Consider the following 15,035-nt stretch of genomic DNA (forward strand, 5'->3'; position numbering starts at 1 on the left):
AAACGTGGTTAATGGGAAGGGGGAGAGACAATTTGAAGGTATTGCTGAAGTATGTCCAGTGCACAAACTAGAAAGCAGTTCCTGGGATCTGAAGGCTCAAATGACAAGCTTTGATACCCACTTTCATCCCTGAGGGTGATTAATCATTGCAGTGAACCCACATAGAGAGTGATGGCTTGTCTGGTTGGCTTTCTGTAAGCCGTGCTCTAATGACAGCAAAAGTGACTTGGGTGAATTTTGAATGTTCTGTCATTTATTAGGAGCAAACCAAGAGGTCTGTGAGTCTGTTGAGTCCATTAGGGAAGCTCATAGAGTGCTTGATTTTTAACTCATGAGCATTTTGCCTTAGGAATAGGATATTCTTGCTTCAGCATTTATGTTCTCTTTAACTTGGATAAACTTTACTGAAAATTAGACTAAAAGAGGCCTAAGGTAGACTTTTATCTTGGCCTTCAGTATTTGCTTAAGATCTTGATATCCATGTGATTTCAAAGGAGGTTTGTCCTGCGCAAGAGCTTCATCACTTGTTCCAGAATGAACATTTTATTCTTAGCCTGAGTAGATTTGTTCCATGTTTAGCATTTCTTACTGTCATTTTATTCTGTGAACATCACATCTGGGTATGTGGTTCTGTGTGTGTTAAGAACAATCATTGAGTGCCTGAAGGCTGTCATTTGAAAACATTGTGGCCCTTGTCTTTGAAGTCACCAAGTAATGTTATCATACAGTAGGATAAGCAGTGATTGTTGTAATAAACATCTGTGTAGATTCCAGGAGGTTGTCATGGGCCAGTCTTATGAAGAAAAAAGCAATTCACACATACAGACTTTGCCTTTTGCAAATTGCAAGCCTTTCCTTACAGGTCTTGAGTGGTAAGAGATAATTTGGATACCTTCACCTTGTTACAAGGCATGCAGCACAAGCAGAGCATTGCAACAGATGAGTTTCTCCATATGTTTGAAGCAAAACAGGGCTAAGCAAATTTTAGGTATCTGGGAAAAAACACCCCTCCCCTCCAAATTTTGCAATTGAAGGAAATAAAAGGCATTAAAGGGAAACAAGAAATACCTTAACTGTGCTAGGACAGTGGCAAAGAGCCTTGTAGAGGTAAGACAAAGAGCTCATCGTGATTTGGTTGAAAATTTTGTGCTCAGTGTGGAGTTACTGGTTGCAGAGGTATGGGCTGTGTTTTCCACCTTGTTGAGTCACATGATATGTTGCCCTCCTGTTCCACAGAAGACCCAGAACTCCTCAGCAGATACTGAATCCCCTGCAGTTCAGCAGACTCTTATTTGATAAACTTCATGTGAGCAATTCTGTGCCAGTGAGGGGTTTTAATTACAATTTTTTTGCCACTTAGACTTTGTATTTACTTACTTGCTTCCATCAGACATTAGCTCATGAAGATAAAAAAAAATCCTCTATGACTCCTTGAAATAATGAAGTATTCTCCAGCTGCTTTACCCTAAAAGTTAGCAGTTACCTGAGCAGAGAGGAAGGAAAGAATCAGCTGAAATTGTAGATACCGCTTCTCCCAGGACAGCAGCTGTTTTCTCTCTGGTTTGTGTTGATGAAGGTGCCCTATATTGGCTTGGAAACTGGGTAAGCTGTGAAGCAGGGAGAGCAATTACCAGTGCTGGGAGGGAGGTCAAGAAAATGGGGGGGAAGTCCCACAAACCAGCCTGAGTTTGGTGTCTTTGAACTATCCAAATCAAACACAGACTTTACGAGAGTTTCCAAGTCATCCGTGGAAACTCAGGGTCTGGAATTTATAGTTTTGACACCTACTATAGTTTGACACCGCTTATTGTGATGGCTGCATATAGAAAGTGTTTTTATAGGATGCCATAGTGGTAGCACAGAAGGAGATGGAAAGCTGGAAAAAGGCACTACTTTCTCTGAATTACTAGATTTGTGACCTCCATGAATCAGACCCAAGGACAGAAATTTAGTGCCATGAGCAAGTGCAGGAACACAACTCACTGGCTGTGTATGTTGGAACATCAGAGTTTTATGACTGGGAAACACTTGGATTGGGCTTTATTTGGGGGGGACAGATGTTGACAGATTTTTGATGAAACTCCTTTTCTTGTGTTTCAGCAAGATTCTGCCATAACCCACTACAGCTCTCACCACGTGTGTGTAGAACCATCTTGTGCTGAACCACTCTTTAGTGGGTGAACGTTTGAAGAAAAATTGGCTGTAGAATTAAAAATTTTACTTTTCTGGGCCACACAGTAATTTATAAACAGCTTTGAGGCTCTGAGGATTCTTCTGACTTACAGTCGTTGCACCTTGCTATAGACCAGAGGCAGCTTTCCAGCAGGAAGTGCAGCCTGGAAACTGGCTGATGCCTCTGCATACCACCTCCATGAAACCACCATGGCAGCAGGAATGTTTAAGACCTCAGGAATGACATGTTTCCCTTGAGAGGCTGTCAGCGAAGGGATGGAAAAAGAACCAAATAATTTTTAATTTTCACCTCCTTCCTTCTCTGCCATCTGGTTTTAGATGAAAAATAACATATGGAACTGTAATCCTGGTTAACTAATAAACACTGCCCACACTTTTGATCAAAGTGTGACCAAATACTATTTCCTTAGGTTTACCAGGTGAGAAAGGAGAAAAAGGCAATCCAGGTGTTGGAACGCAAGGACCCCGAGGCCCACCAGGATCTACAGGTAAAGTTACATTTGAAGCATCTGCATTAGACCACTCTGACCCAAGTGCAAAGCAGCTCAGACTGGCTCTGTCTTTCGCTTCTAAGGCTCAAGCAGCAGAAGTCAGCAGTTCAGGCACCTTAACTGTCATAATCTTCTTATTATGTAATATATGTTGTGATGTGCCACATGATGGTGTTGTCAGTCACTTGAGTAGTTTCCTTTTCCCTGTAATAAACTGCTTCTCCAAACCCAACTTTTTATTTTTTTTTTAAGTATTATTTTTAGATATGGGTTCTTGAAGGGGAAGAAAGTAGTCTGGACTAATTGCATTTGTTTTCTCATTGACTTAAGGTCATACCTAAGCATGAGTTGACAAAGAAATGTATAGTAATTAAGCACATTAATCACAGGGATTTATATTTAGCTCCTGAAAAAGCAGAGGAGTGATATCCAGGTCCTGTTGAAACAGGAGTAAAATTGCATTGACTTAATTAGGATATTCTGGCCATGAGAGCACCAGTATCAAGGCACAGCATTACTCAGAAACTGTATGGAAAGGGAGTGGGGGAAATCAACAGCTGCACAGGCATCCAGGACTGTCCCTCCCCCATGAAACTGCCTTTCTGGAAGTTTGATGCTTGGTGAAACATTTGCTTTAGTATAAATTTCTGGCTAAAAGCTATGTCTGGCAAGGAAGATGAAGCAGCGACCAGAGAAGGAGAGCAGGTCTCCTCTGGGGCTGCTGCTTTGCCTTCCTTGCCAGAGGCTGCAGTCTTTCCCTCAGCTTGCCCAGGGGAGTCAGAGCCAGGATGCCCAGCTGCTCTGCTCAGGCTGTGTCTTGGAAGTGTTTGTAGCACACTCAGTGCCATGTTTTCCAGGCCAAGGAAAGTGGCCTCAAATCCCTGCTTTCATGAAAGACACTACTCAACTGTTTCATCTCCCCCTTTCTATGCAGGACCTCCAGGAGAAAGTCGAACTGGCAGCCCAGGACCACCAGGATCAGCGGGCCCACGAGGTCCCCCTGGTCACATGGGACCCCCAGGCTCACAGGGTCCTTCTGGTCCCCCTGGGTACTGTGATCCGTCCTCCTGCGCTGGTTATGGCATGGGAGGTGAGTAGTCAGGAGCTGGGGCAGCTGCTGTCTGCACAGGCGAGGGTGGCATTTTCTAACAGCCAAAGTAAGATGGAGGCTACTGGTGAACCCTGTGCTAAAATGTGGCAGCTCTCAAAAAACCTGCATGTCCAGTGTGGCTGTACTTTGTGGGACTGCAGCACAAAGAGAAGGTGACCCCAGCACAGTGACCAAAGGAAGTCCACCATCTGACCCCGGCCTGTAAAACAGATCCTGCCTAGTGGGTTTTGTCCTGTACGTGTTTGTGTAGCTGTATGAGCCTGCTCCATCTCAGCGGTCTCTGTGTTGAACCCCCACCATGAAATGTTTGTGACAGCAGAGTTTTTTACATTTGTAGTTTCTCAGACGTGTTGCTGAACTTCCCCTTCCGTGTGCCTCTGAGTGGCATGAGAGCATGACCCTTACTAAAACCATAGTAGTGTAACCTGGCACAGGGATGCACGTGTCCATCATTAACCAGTGAAAGCCATCTGGAAAAATGATTCTTTCTACATCTTCTCTGTATCCTACTTTCCCCTCTCGTTATAGCACGGAGAGGCCATAGGAGGAAGTTAACACCATTACCAACAATTATGTCACCCAAGCTAAAACTGAAATTAGTAAAGCACTAGTCTCTACAGATGTTACACATAAAGCATATTTGTTTGATGTTTACAGTTTAATCTGCCCTGAGCTGATTTGTATGTTTTACTTACCTGAATGTTTTTGTTGTCGTCTCTTCCTATCCTTTTCTCCTCACTTCCCCTCCCTGTTGTTCATTTCCTGTTTTAAGGCCCAATCCCTTACAATGGCTACCAATCCAGAAGGTGAAAGGCTCATTCTGGTTCAGGTCTCATTGGGCTGAAGGTCAGAGATGGATGCTGAACTGCTCTGTGCTTTCCAGCAACGATATTGACTACCACTAATGAACTTACAGCTGCTGTACATGCACTTGGCTTCCTGGCACTGCTAAAAATTATTGGCTGACCCACTTTTGCCTGTTAATCATGTATTCTTGCCCACAATTGGAATAAGCTAAAGCAGGCAGAGTTTGCAATGTATAATGAGCACAGTATTACAACTGGACATTTGACAAATTCTGGTGGTGGTTTCCAACTAACTTGGCTGTCTGTTGGTGGGTTTCCAATTGCTCCAGCTTATTAATTTTGTTAAATGTTTTCATTGTTCCTTTATGTGAATAAAAGATGTGTATTTAAAGATTATATATATATATACTCACACACGATATAGAAATATATCTATATATAAAATGTCAATTTCCTAATGAATGCTTTAATTTTCTACTCCCCTTCTCCTGTGTTAACCATATGAATACTCTTGGTGGTGGTGGGTTAAGGTGGATACGGTGAGCCAACTGATCAAGACATCCCAGTAGTGCAGTTGCCACATAGCTCCTACCAAATCTATGACCCTGAGGACCTTTATGATGGTGAGCAACAGCCGTACATAGTTCACGGGTCCTACCCCTTACCATCCCCATACTCCCAGTCCTATCCATCACCTCATCTTGCTCAACCAGAATTTACTCCTGTTCAAGAAGAGATGGAAGCCGTTGAACTGAGATCCCCAGGAATCAGTCGCTTCGCAAGGAGGATAGCCAAAAGGAGCGCCAAGACTCCAGCACGCACAAAGGCAAATGGAAAAAAACCCTCTCAATGAACTGTTTAAAAAAGGGAAACATTTTATGTGCATCTGTTTGGCCTTTTGTCCAGGTGCCTCACCTGTCACGGAAGATGTTTACAGGCTCTTATGTTAAAGGAGAAAAAAGTGTACATGGCTGGTTGACACAACAAATAATGGTAATTATCTTGCATGCCAGAAGCTTAGTTGTTAGTGGGTTGGTGCTAGATGATGACGAAAGGTCACTTGTAGACCTTTCTCTGGAGTACTGTTCCGTTCACTATTCAAACTGTATAAAAACATGCGTCCAGCTAGTTGGTATATGTAGAACCATCCAGAAAAGTTTATGTTTGTTATCAGTTTTTTCCTAGTTGATTATGTTCTGTTGGTTTTGGATTAATTGCTTTACTAGCAGAGTAACCCGACTAAATTCACTGGAGAACAATCATAATCAGGTTTCCTTGAACCCAGCTTATTACCCTTTTGCAAAGAATTCATATGTTAACAGGGTGTTGTTTTTTCTAACTCACATGATATAAATACACAAGAATGTTCTGTGGGAGCACACTGATAATTTATTGTGAACCTCTTTCATTTCTGTTTTGTATGCAAATAAAAGTGGCAGGCTTTTGTACGGTAATTCTGTATTCATTTAACTCTGAACAGTTGCATTAGATTAGGGGACAGATTGCAATGAGAAATAAATACATTCCCCTTTTTCAACACTTTTGGGCACTTAGTATAAACATTATTTAGCCTTATTTTTAAAATTATATATGGACAAATGTAGAGAGTAACTGTGCGATGAGTTGGTTGTACCATCTGTGGAGGTGAGATTTCACATATTGACGTGCCAAAGTCAAAAGACTGGCAGGTGTAGTTGGGATGGCAACTTGGATCAGCTAATGAGGAGAGGAAGGAAAAATGCCAACCCAATCACTTGAGCACAGAGCAATTCCTTATCTACAAATAAACAAGATAAGTTATGAAGTGACTCAATAAACAGTTTTGAACAGCACCGAAGACTAAGCATCAAAGCAAGACTTAGCTCAAAATGGCCATTTAAGCTCAAAATGGCCATTTAAGCTGAAGGCACGGGTTTGGGACACTTCTAATTCAGCCTCATACAGAAATGGAGAGACTGGTCTATGCATCCCAGGGCTGTCTTCCTGCTCATCCCTGTGCAGGTCTCTCCATTCTCAATTAAGAAAAACTTGTCAGGTTTCACCTCTGGCCACCCCAGCAGCTCCCTTAGTTCACCAGGAGGAAGATAACAGGTACCTTTACTGTGTAATCTCCAATTATCTCACCTAGAATTCAACCTCATTAGTAACACACACCATTTGTACATGTGATTAACCGTGGGCAAGCTCTGCCTGGGGGCTGGATACCTTTGTAGGCTGTGCTTGTTTTCCCATAATTTCTTTCATCCCTAACTCCCACTACTTTCTTGGAGAAAGGTGATAAAAGTTGATGGAATGTGAGCTGAGTCAGTTCCTTACCTGCACTTGCATTTAAAGTAGAATGTGGTAGAAAACTATAATGCAGTTTATGGACCTCATCCTTCAGGAGCTCAGCCCTGGTTTTTACAGAACACTGAGGCCCCAAGTGAGCACAGCTCTCTGCACACACGTGCAGGGAGAGCCTGGCACACACAGCTGCCATTCAGAAAGATATTATTACAGCTAAATACAGGTAATGCCTGTGCCACAGGATTAATTTCCCTACTGGTACTTGGCTGTGAACACCCACATTAATTTACCCCAAATGTGAACTCCCTGTGCCATCCCTGGCTGGCACACTCCTGCCCATGTGTTGTACTGACACTGTCTGGAGTGTTCTCCGAGACATGGTGGGTGACCTGCAGGTCCTGTGGAAGTGACTGAGAAGGTCACTGATGGAAAATCAGCCTTCAAGCAATTCTGCCTGTGTTGTCTCAGAAAGACTTCGAGCCTCCTGTTAGTTAATTTGTTTAAACTTTATATCTAAAATGCCATTTACTGGCACCCCACTGACCAGAATACTTCTGGTGTCATTGGTCGTACAGTCACTTGCTGGGCATGCCTTGGTAATAATAAGTAACTAACTGGTGGGCACTACCAACTTATAAAAGTATTATTCAAGATTTGTATGTTTGCCAAAAAAAGTAAGACACAGACAGTTAAGATTTCCTCCAAAATCCAGTCTCTGAATAATCAGGAGTGTCTTGTATTTTTTCCAGACCACCTAAGGAACTGAAGTTGCTGACTGGAGTATTCAGCACATAATGAATAGCTGATGCCACCCATATCTTACCAATACACCCTCTGTACGGTGTCCTTGGACAGAAAAGAGCATTTACTGCAACCTAGTGCTTTTAAAAATACTTTCACTTGTTAACAAAATGTTACTGACTTGGAAATGCAGGCTGCATATTCACAGGGTAGAAATGTTTCCTAGGATAAGCCCACCTGAATGCCAAAGAAATGCCTGATAGCAAACCATTATTTCATGTAATGAAATATGATTATAAACAAACCAATGTTTTTCTTCCCTTATGATGCTTGTATAAAACAAATATAGAAAACTCAAATTCTCCTCACCAAACATTGCCAAATTTTGCAGGTAACATCTTCCACAACACTGAAAACAACAGGTGCTTCACTTACTTACACAACAGATTTGGCTTGAGGGTTTTCCATGCAGAAAAGCAGTAAGGAATTTCAGGGAAGTAGCTTGCAAAAGCAAAGTAATTTTTAAGACTTTTTTGCATCATTCAACACTTAAGTTCAGTTTCCTCACTTGGTTTTCATAATAAAAATGTTGCTGCTTTGTTCTGTAATATGTTCTTTAAAGTAAGTAATCGTGTTCTGGTCGCTTGAATCAAAATCAGATTTGTGCTGAAGGGTGGAAAAAAGGAAGAGTATCTCCCTGTAATCCACCTTTACTGCCTGTTATTTCAACAAGCTCTTTAGTGAAATCAGCTATGCTGGGTCAAAGCTTGAGGATGAAAAACCATGGCTGGTGACCAAAATTATTGACTGCTCTTGCTGCATAGAATTCAAGTTTTGTAGCTTTTAGAGTGAGATACTTCATTTTAGTAATCAATGTACTGTTTCTATGAGATGCAAATATTCATTAAAAAGGTATCAATTCTTTAATAATAGTATCAAACCAAATGTCACTAATAAATACCAGATCATACAATGCAGAGTACAGGTGGTATTAACAAGATAATATCTATTTTTATCTGTTTCAAATACAATCATTTTCATAATCTTGCCAAATCAAGTTTGCTAACAGCTGTTAGAAACATTCAGTATAGAAGAGTTGACTGAGATGCACAGATGCTTCCATGTTAGAAGACTTTTCTTTCAAGGAGGAGAGACATTCCTGATGGCACTTCTTCTCCACTTACTGCTATTACTTCCATCGAAAATCTTTAGGTCTGGAAAAAAACAAAAAAAAGTGTTTTAAGAAATGTGTGGCACTACAGTGGCTTTGCTTTAAGGCTGCAGTAGCAGCCAGGTCTAGTTTTATTTCCTTATTCTGGTGCTTGAAGTTTTTTGACAAAGAATATTTTCTGGATTAAATAAAAAAGACAGAACAAATTAAAGAAATTTCCTAAGACCTCTAAGAATTTACAGACATCAGGACTAGTTGGTCAAGGTGTTTCTTACAAGCCACTCCTACTTTCCCAAGCAAAACAAAAAGCATCTTGAACTGAGTGCAGTCTCACAGTGTTTTAAACACTGGTACTAATTTGTCTCCACTTTTAAAAACTGAACAATCTCCGCAAAAGATGGCAAGTTTTAAGTTAACAGCACAGTTCACCACAACACTGCTGGAATAGCTAAAATTGATGATTTAAAAAAACAACCCTACTTTGAATCTTAAAGGTTCTGCAATCCCCTCTGCTTGGATGACAAATGTGAAAAACTGAATTCAGACAGCAGCAGACTGCTGAATTTTGTTCATCAATAGAAATGAAAGGCAGACAGCAATGGAAGCAGGCAGTTTACTTTGGAGATTGAGAGTTTACATGGCTGCAGAGATGCCATACAGAAATCCAATACTTAATCAGTCTTATGTTGCTGTTCTAGAATTTCTCAAGCAGTAGCATTGCAAAGTCATTCACGCAATTCTTGTATGAGCCTGTAGGTTCTTATGTGAAAGCAACTCTGGAAATCAGTCTGTGCTATTTCAAGTGTATTGTATAAAATCTGATGATTGTATAAATTTTACAGAACAACCATAAAAAAGAGTTAGTGTTCATACTGTGATGTATCACAAGGCTTCTTTGTTTTCCATTTAAATGGCATATTCTAACATTTGGACTTGTACTTTTTGTGCAAGACAGAACTGCTGTAAGCTCCATATATGTTGTTTAGATACTTGTTTAATGTTGGACTTGAATATACTCCACGTTGTGTACCTTGTGGCTGGTACACACCGGAAAGTCAAGTCACACTTCATAGAATCTGGGATTTCAGTACTTGCACATATTCATAGAATCACAGAATGGTTTGGGTTGGAAGGAACCTTAAAGATCATTTAGTTCCAACTCCTCAGCCATTCCACATTTTGTCACTTAGATCTCAGCCACGCACACCAGCATAGGTATTTAATTGTATCAAACTGTTTGTGGAGTAGTAAGAGTGCAGGATTTTGAAAACCTATCAGCAGTGACTTAAAAGTTTTATCACTGCATCCATCCTAGATGGGTGGACAGTGCTGAAAGATTTTGGGCAACGCAGCATGGCAAAGACATCCTTGTCTTCCAGTTTACAGTTATTACTCTGGTTTTTCATAGGCCAATTCATCCTCTTGTGTGTTGCTCAAAGGATTTTGCATTTTTCTATGAATAGCTCACTTAAAACTTCACTCTAGGATTATGCTTCAGTGCTGCAGAACTATGGGTCTCACAGTACTTTGTTGTGGGGTGGAAATCCATTTTTTTCTTTCTTGCTTGTAGTCTGCATTTCAACTGTAATGCCCATTGTCTTAAAAGTTAAATGCATGAAACACTGGACTCTTAGTTTGCAGTCTTACAAAGTTAATGAAGCTTAAAGGCAGGATTTTCTATACTGAAACAGTTGTGTGAACAAATACAAAAGTTTTTAAAGCCTTTTCTATTGCCACAGTACTTGTACTTGGCTTTTGGACTGCTTTTGAAGAGTCCTTGGCACTAGGAAAGCTAAGCCTTGAAAAACTCTGCCTTTGGCAAAAGCGTTATAGGCACTTTGTCAGACAAAGAGTATGAACCACAAAACCCTTGTCTACTCAGGGAGAATTATGAACTACTTGTGAACACTAATGGATGACTGCTCATTGATAAATGACATGAATCCATGCAAGAGTGTTCTTCGATGGCAGTGCTCTTGCCCTTCCTCAGCAAAGCCCTGAGTTTATGCATTTGGAACAAAGAAAATGCAACCTTCTCGAAGAGACAGTTCAGAAATCCAGGCAAAGGCAAGACTTCACATAGCTGCTTGTTTGTTTTTTTTTTAAAGTAACATTCTTGGGGGGGAAGAAACCACAACTTTGCTGTATATTGACAGCAGACTCCAAGGCAAGGGGAAATAGGCGGCAGAATGTAAAATCCCTGAAATCTGTGCTGAAAGGCAAAGTGTTGTGGGTTCACTGAAAATATGCAACATTAGTCTCTGCAGTAGATGTCTGCCACCAAAAAAGTAAAAAATATCTGTCCCACTAACATTTTTATACTCCACATAAAGAACTTTAAGACACAGTTCAGCAAATTCTAGGCAAAATACTTAGAGGCCTGGTGTAATGAACAGGATGTTAATTTAATTTGCTGAGTGCTTCTCTCTTAACAAATATGTTACCACTAAGTAAAAGGAACTGAAGAACTGGTCCTATGCTCTGATTACAGCTTTTAAACCCCTTAATGCTGCCCAGGGAGGTCATGGAGTCTCCCTCTCTGTAGACATTCAAAACCCATCTGGATGTGTTCCTGTGTCACCTGCTCTGGGTGACCCTGCCTTGGCAGGGGGGTTGGACTGGATGATCTCCAACCCGAACAACTCTGTGATTCTGTAAATTCTCTCAACTTTTATCCATACTCACAGCTATCAGAAGACAAATACAGCTGATGTAAATGCTGACAATCCACAGTCACTGAACTTCACAAAAGAGATAAACCTGCACGTACGACCAGTTCATAGGATCAGTTTTTATGATGGAGAACAAAAGGGTCTTAGTGGTCCCCAAAGTTAATTTGGGTCCTGGTGGAAAACAAGCTGTCCATAAGCCAGCAGTGTGCCCTTGTGGCCAAGAAGGATTTGTAACTCTGGATAGTCTTTTCATACCTATTATTTGAATGTAATGCAAATCACAGGCTAACTGTACACTGTATGTAAAGTATAAAATGTCCACTTGTGAAGAAACTGTTAAAGGCTGGATCCACAGAAAATACAAAATGTTGGTGGAATTAAGGATCAAATGGAACAGTTATTTAAACTCTCGGAAATAATGTGCTATACTTGCGGGATTCCGAAGATACCCTATATATCCAGGTTATTTTTTGTGATTTAAAATTGAGAGCAATTTGTGAAATCTCACTGAATCACAAAGCTGACTTACTCTTTCTCAAAATAAGAGTCATTCAGATATATTAAGATACTCAAAAGATTAGCTGGAGGGGATAATTCAGATACGCAAATGTCTCAGGTACCACTCACCCATAAAAGATTTGGGGGTCCTGGTGGACACCAAGTTGAACGTGAATCAGCAGTGTGCCCTTGCTGCCAAGAAAGCCAATGTCATCCTGTGCTGCATTAGGCTAAGTACTGCCTGCAAGTCAAGGGAGGTGATCCTGCCCTCTGATCAGTGCTAGTGAGGCCTCACCTGGAGTGCTGTGTCCAGTTCTGGGCTCCCCAGTACAAGACAGACATGAACACACTGCAGAGTCCAACAAAGGACCACAAAGTTAATTGTGGGATTATGGGACTGGAGCACCTCACACAGTCAGGCTGAGAGAGCTCTGACTGTTCAGCCTGGAGAAAGGAAGGCTCTGGGGGATGTCACTAATGTATACAAATACCTGAAGGGAGCGTGTGAAGAGGACAGAGTGGAGGACACTGACAAGACTGAGAAAATGGGCACAAACTGAAACATAGGAAGTACTGTCTGAACATCAGGAAACACTTTTTTGCTATGAGAGTGACCAAGCACTGGAACAGGTTGCTCAGAAAGACTGAGCAGAAAGAATGGAGTCAGAAAGACTCCATTCCATCCTTGGCGACAGTCCTGGGCAAATGGCTCTAAGTGGCCCTGCTTGAGCCAAGGGTTTGGACCAGATAACCTCCAGAGGTCCCAACTACTTAATCCTAGCCTTCTGTACAATGATGCAGTTAAAATTGCTTTTCAGACAAAACTGTAACTGTGAATTCTGCTTAGACACTGAAGACAGAATTTAAAATGGCAAACTTTAGCTCAAGGACGCAAGTCTTTTCAAGTCATCTCTAAAGTCAGTGAAGAAAGGCAGGACTTCCCCAGAATACTTTAATTAAAGATTCATTCTAGTTATTCCAAATGGAGTTTAGACTACCTGTTTGACTAATACTGAAATCTGGTGATCATACATGTGCTTCCCTAACCACCCCCACCAACTCTAACATACACCACTTTGTGGAGCTGCATAAAACAAGCTTATCTTTAATCTAGCTCAGTCCCCTGATTCTCCATTCTGTTGCCACACAAGCAGAATGGAAAGGTGGGAAAAGTGATGGATGATATTTAAAACCTAGCTTTTTTGCTGGAAAAAATGCTAATGAAGCTATGACCTCAGCCTTTGAATATCTCAGAGGGCAAACAGAAACTAACAGCACAGAAAGAACTACTTGTATAGTTGCAACTACGATGGGACCCCCCACTCCACAGAACATTCAATATTCTTTTCAGTGTGATGTGAAATGTCCTTTTCCAAGGGTATTTTTCCTGTCAAACTGGACAGGACAGAGACCCTTTCCAATAGTTAAATGTGTTCAACTTTCAACTCCTGGAGTGAATATTTATTTACATCAACTCTGAACAGACTTGCTGCACAGCTCCATCTTTATTAAATTCTTGTCAGCACATTCCAGCAATGATGCTTCCTTTTGCCTAGCAATGTTTTGTGGAGGTAAAACAGCCTCAGAAAAAATAAAATGAGGGGTGTATATGTGTGTGTGTTACTCCGTGAACACCAAATCTAAGGGATCAACAGTCAGTGTTATACTGCAACTAATTTGATTTCAAAAATATACAGGACAGTTTCACCACCTTATTTCTCAGCAAGCAAGAGAACACCTTATGATACAGTCCTTACAGCAGACAAGTGAAAAATAGCATTACTTACCTCATAGAAATAATAAGGTTAAGACTTTAGCGTAATATATGACAGTGTCTATTTTATATGTAAAGCAGTCATTTTACAATCCAATCCTTTAAAATATTTTCTCTTAATTTTTAATGACTCAGAATTTTTAATAATTCAGAATACCTCTTCAAAACTACATATCTTAACCCAAATTATTTTGTTTTTTAGAACTTCTAAATGCATTGGGATTAGCTATATATTTTCTACCATATAATTTATGGCAGACGTTGCCCTTCCTTCTTCTTCCAAAAGAAGTTACACACCTGCCTAGTTTCTTCAACCACATGCTGCTGATAAATAGCACTTGATAACATGACCCTATCTTCTTTCAAACTCAAAACCCCTCGACAGTCATCTCTCCATAAACAATCCCTACCCACACTGCTTTGTTGATATTTTCCATTGTCTAATACTTTCCAAAACAAGTTGTATGAAGTCAAATTTCATGGAGTTAACTACAGTAATCTGTGTGCTTGCAAGCCTGCGTTAATGACTGCTAACTTATGTTTTCAAACATGCCTCTGCTGAGGAATAGGACTGTCAGTGCTGCAGAAGAAGTGAGTGACCTGTCAATACCTGCTCTTGACTCAGCAATGCACACCTGGTGCAGAAACTTTGAAGATCTCAAATTGCATTTTTCTCTTCATCTGTGGGCAATTATCTCACCATTGGAGAACGTGACCCAGAGAGCTGGGGTTCCCTGGACTTTCTGCAATCTCACCAGCAAAAACAAAGAGTGTTCAGAAAGGATTTACCCTTGCTTCAGCACTGCAAAAGGTCAGTGCCTTAGGGCTAAGTAATGCCACAGGCTAATAAACTGACAGAGATGAGAGCAGTGGTACAAGAGCAAAAGTTGAAAAGGATAGGCTTAGAATTCTGTTAAGATATTACTGTTTCCATGAATAGAGAAACCACTCCAGATACATTAAACCCCCCCTAAAAATTAATAAACATCCTGTATGAAAGGCACATCCTTCTCTTCCATTCACAGTCTTCCCAATGCTCCCTATTACCTGAAAAATTTTATGTCTGGTAAGCTTCCCACTTGCATGGGTTATCCATCAAAAACAAAACCAAATAAGTATCAGTCTTAACTCACAGTTACTGAAATGTTTTAAGAGTAACTCATGCCGGAGAGTTTTAGGTCTGTGGCTGCTATGGTAGCTTTTTTCCCACTGTTTTTTTTTTTTTCCACTTTCTCCCACCCTCTTTCCTGCTGAACAGTGGAGAGTTCCCCAAACAACTGAAGGAGTCTTCA

The 15,035-nt window shown here is 40.8% G+C and overlaps 2 protein-coding genes across 2 annotated transcripts in view; one reads left to right on the top strand and one right to left on the bottom strand.

Annotated features, from left to right (window-relative positions):
* The window catches only part of COL14A1 (collagen type XIV alpha 1 chain), a 116,374-nt gene extending 110,188 nt beyond the window's left edge, over positions 1-6,186 (top strand). The window contains exons 46-48 of the mRNA XM_051778456.1: positions 2,604-2,681; positions 3,619-3,774; positions 5,132-6,186. Coding sequence (XP_051634416.1) covers positions 2,604-2,681; positions 3,619-3,774; positions 5,132-5,454 — 557 coding nt within the window. The 3' untranslated portion in view covers positions 5,455-6,186. The remainder of the gene's footprint in view (positions 1-2,603; positions 2,682-3,618; positions 3,775-5,131) is intronic.
* Positions 6,187-8,528: 2,342 nt separating this feature from the next.
* The window catches only part of MRPL13 (mitochondrial ribosomal protein L13), a 30,460-nt gene continuing 23,953 nt past the window's right edge, over positions 8,529-15,035 (bottom strand). Inside the window, exon 7 of the mRNA XM_051778518.1 lies at positions 8,529-8,842. Within this exon, the coding sequence (XP_051634478.1) occupies positions 8,818-8,842 (25 nt within the window). The 3' untranslated portion in view covers positions 8,529-8,817. The remainder of the gene's footprint in view (positions 8,843-15,035) is intronic.

This window comes from Manacus candei, unplaced genomic scaffold (genome assembly GCF_025592945.1).
Source record: "Manacus candei isolate 608988 ecotype Guabito, Panama unplaced genomic scaffold, ASM2559294v1 h1tg000013l, whole genome shotgun sequence".
Taxonomy (NCBI): Eukaryota; Metazoa; Chordata; class Aves; order Passeriformes; family Pipridae; genus Manacus; species Manacus candei.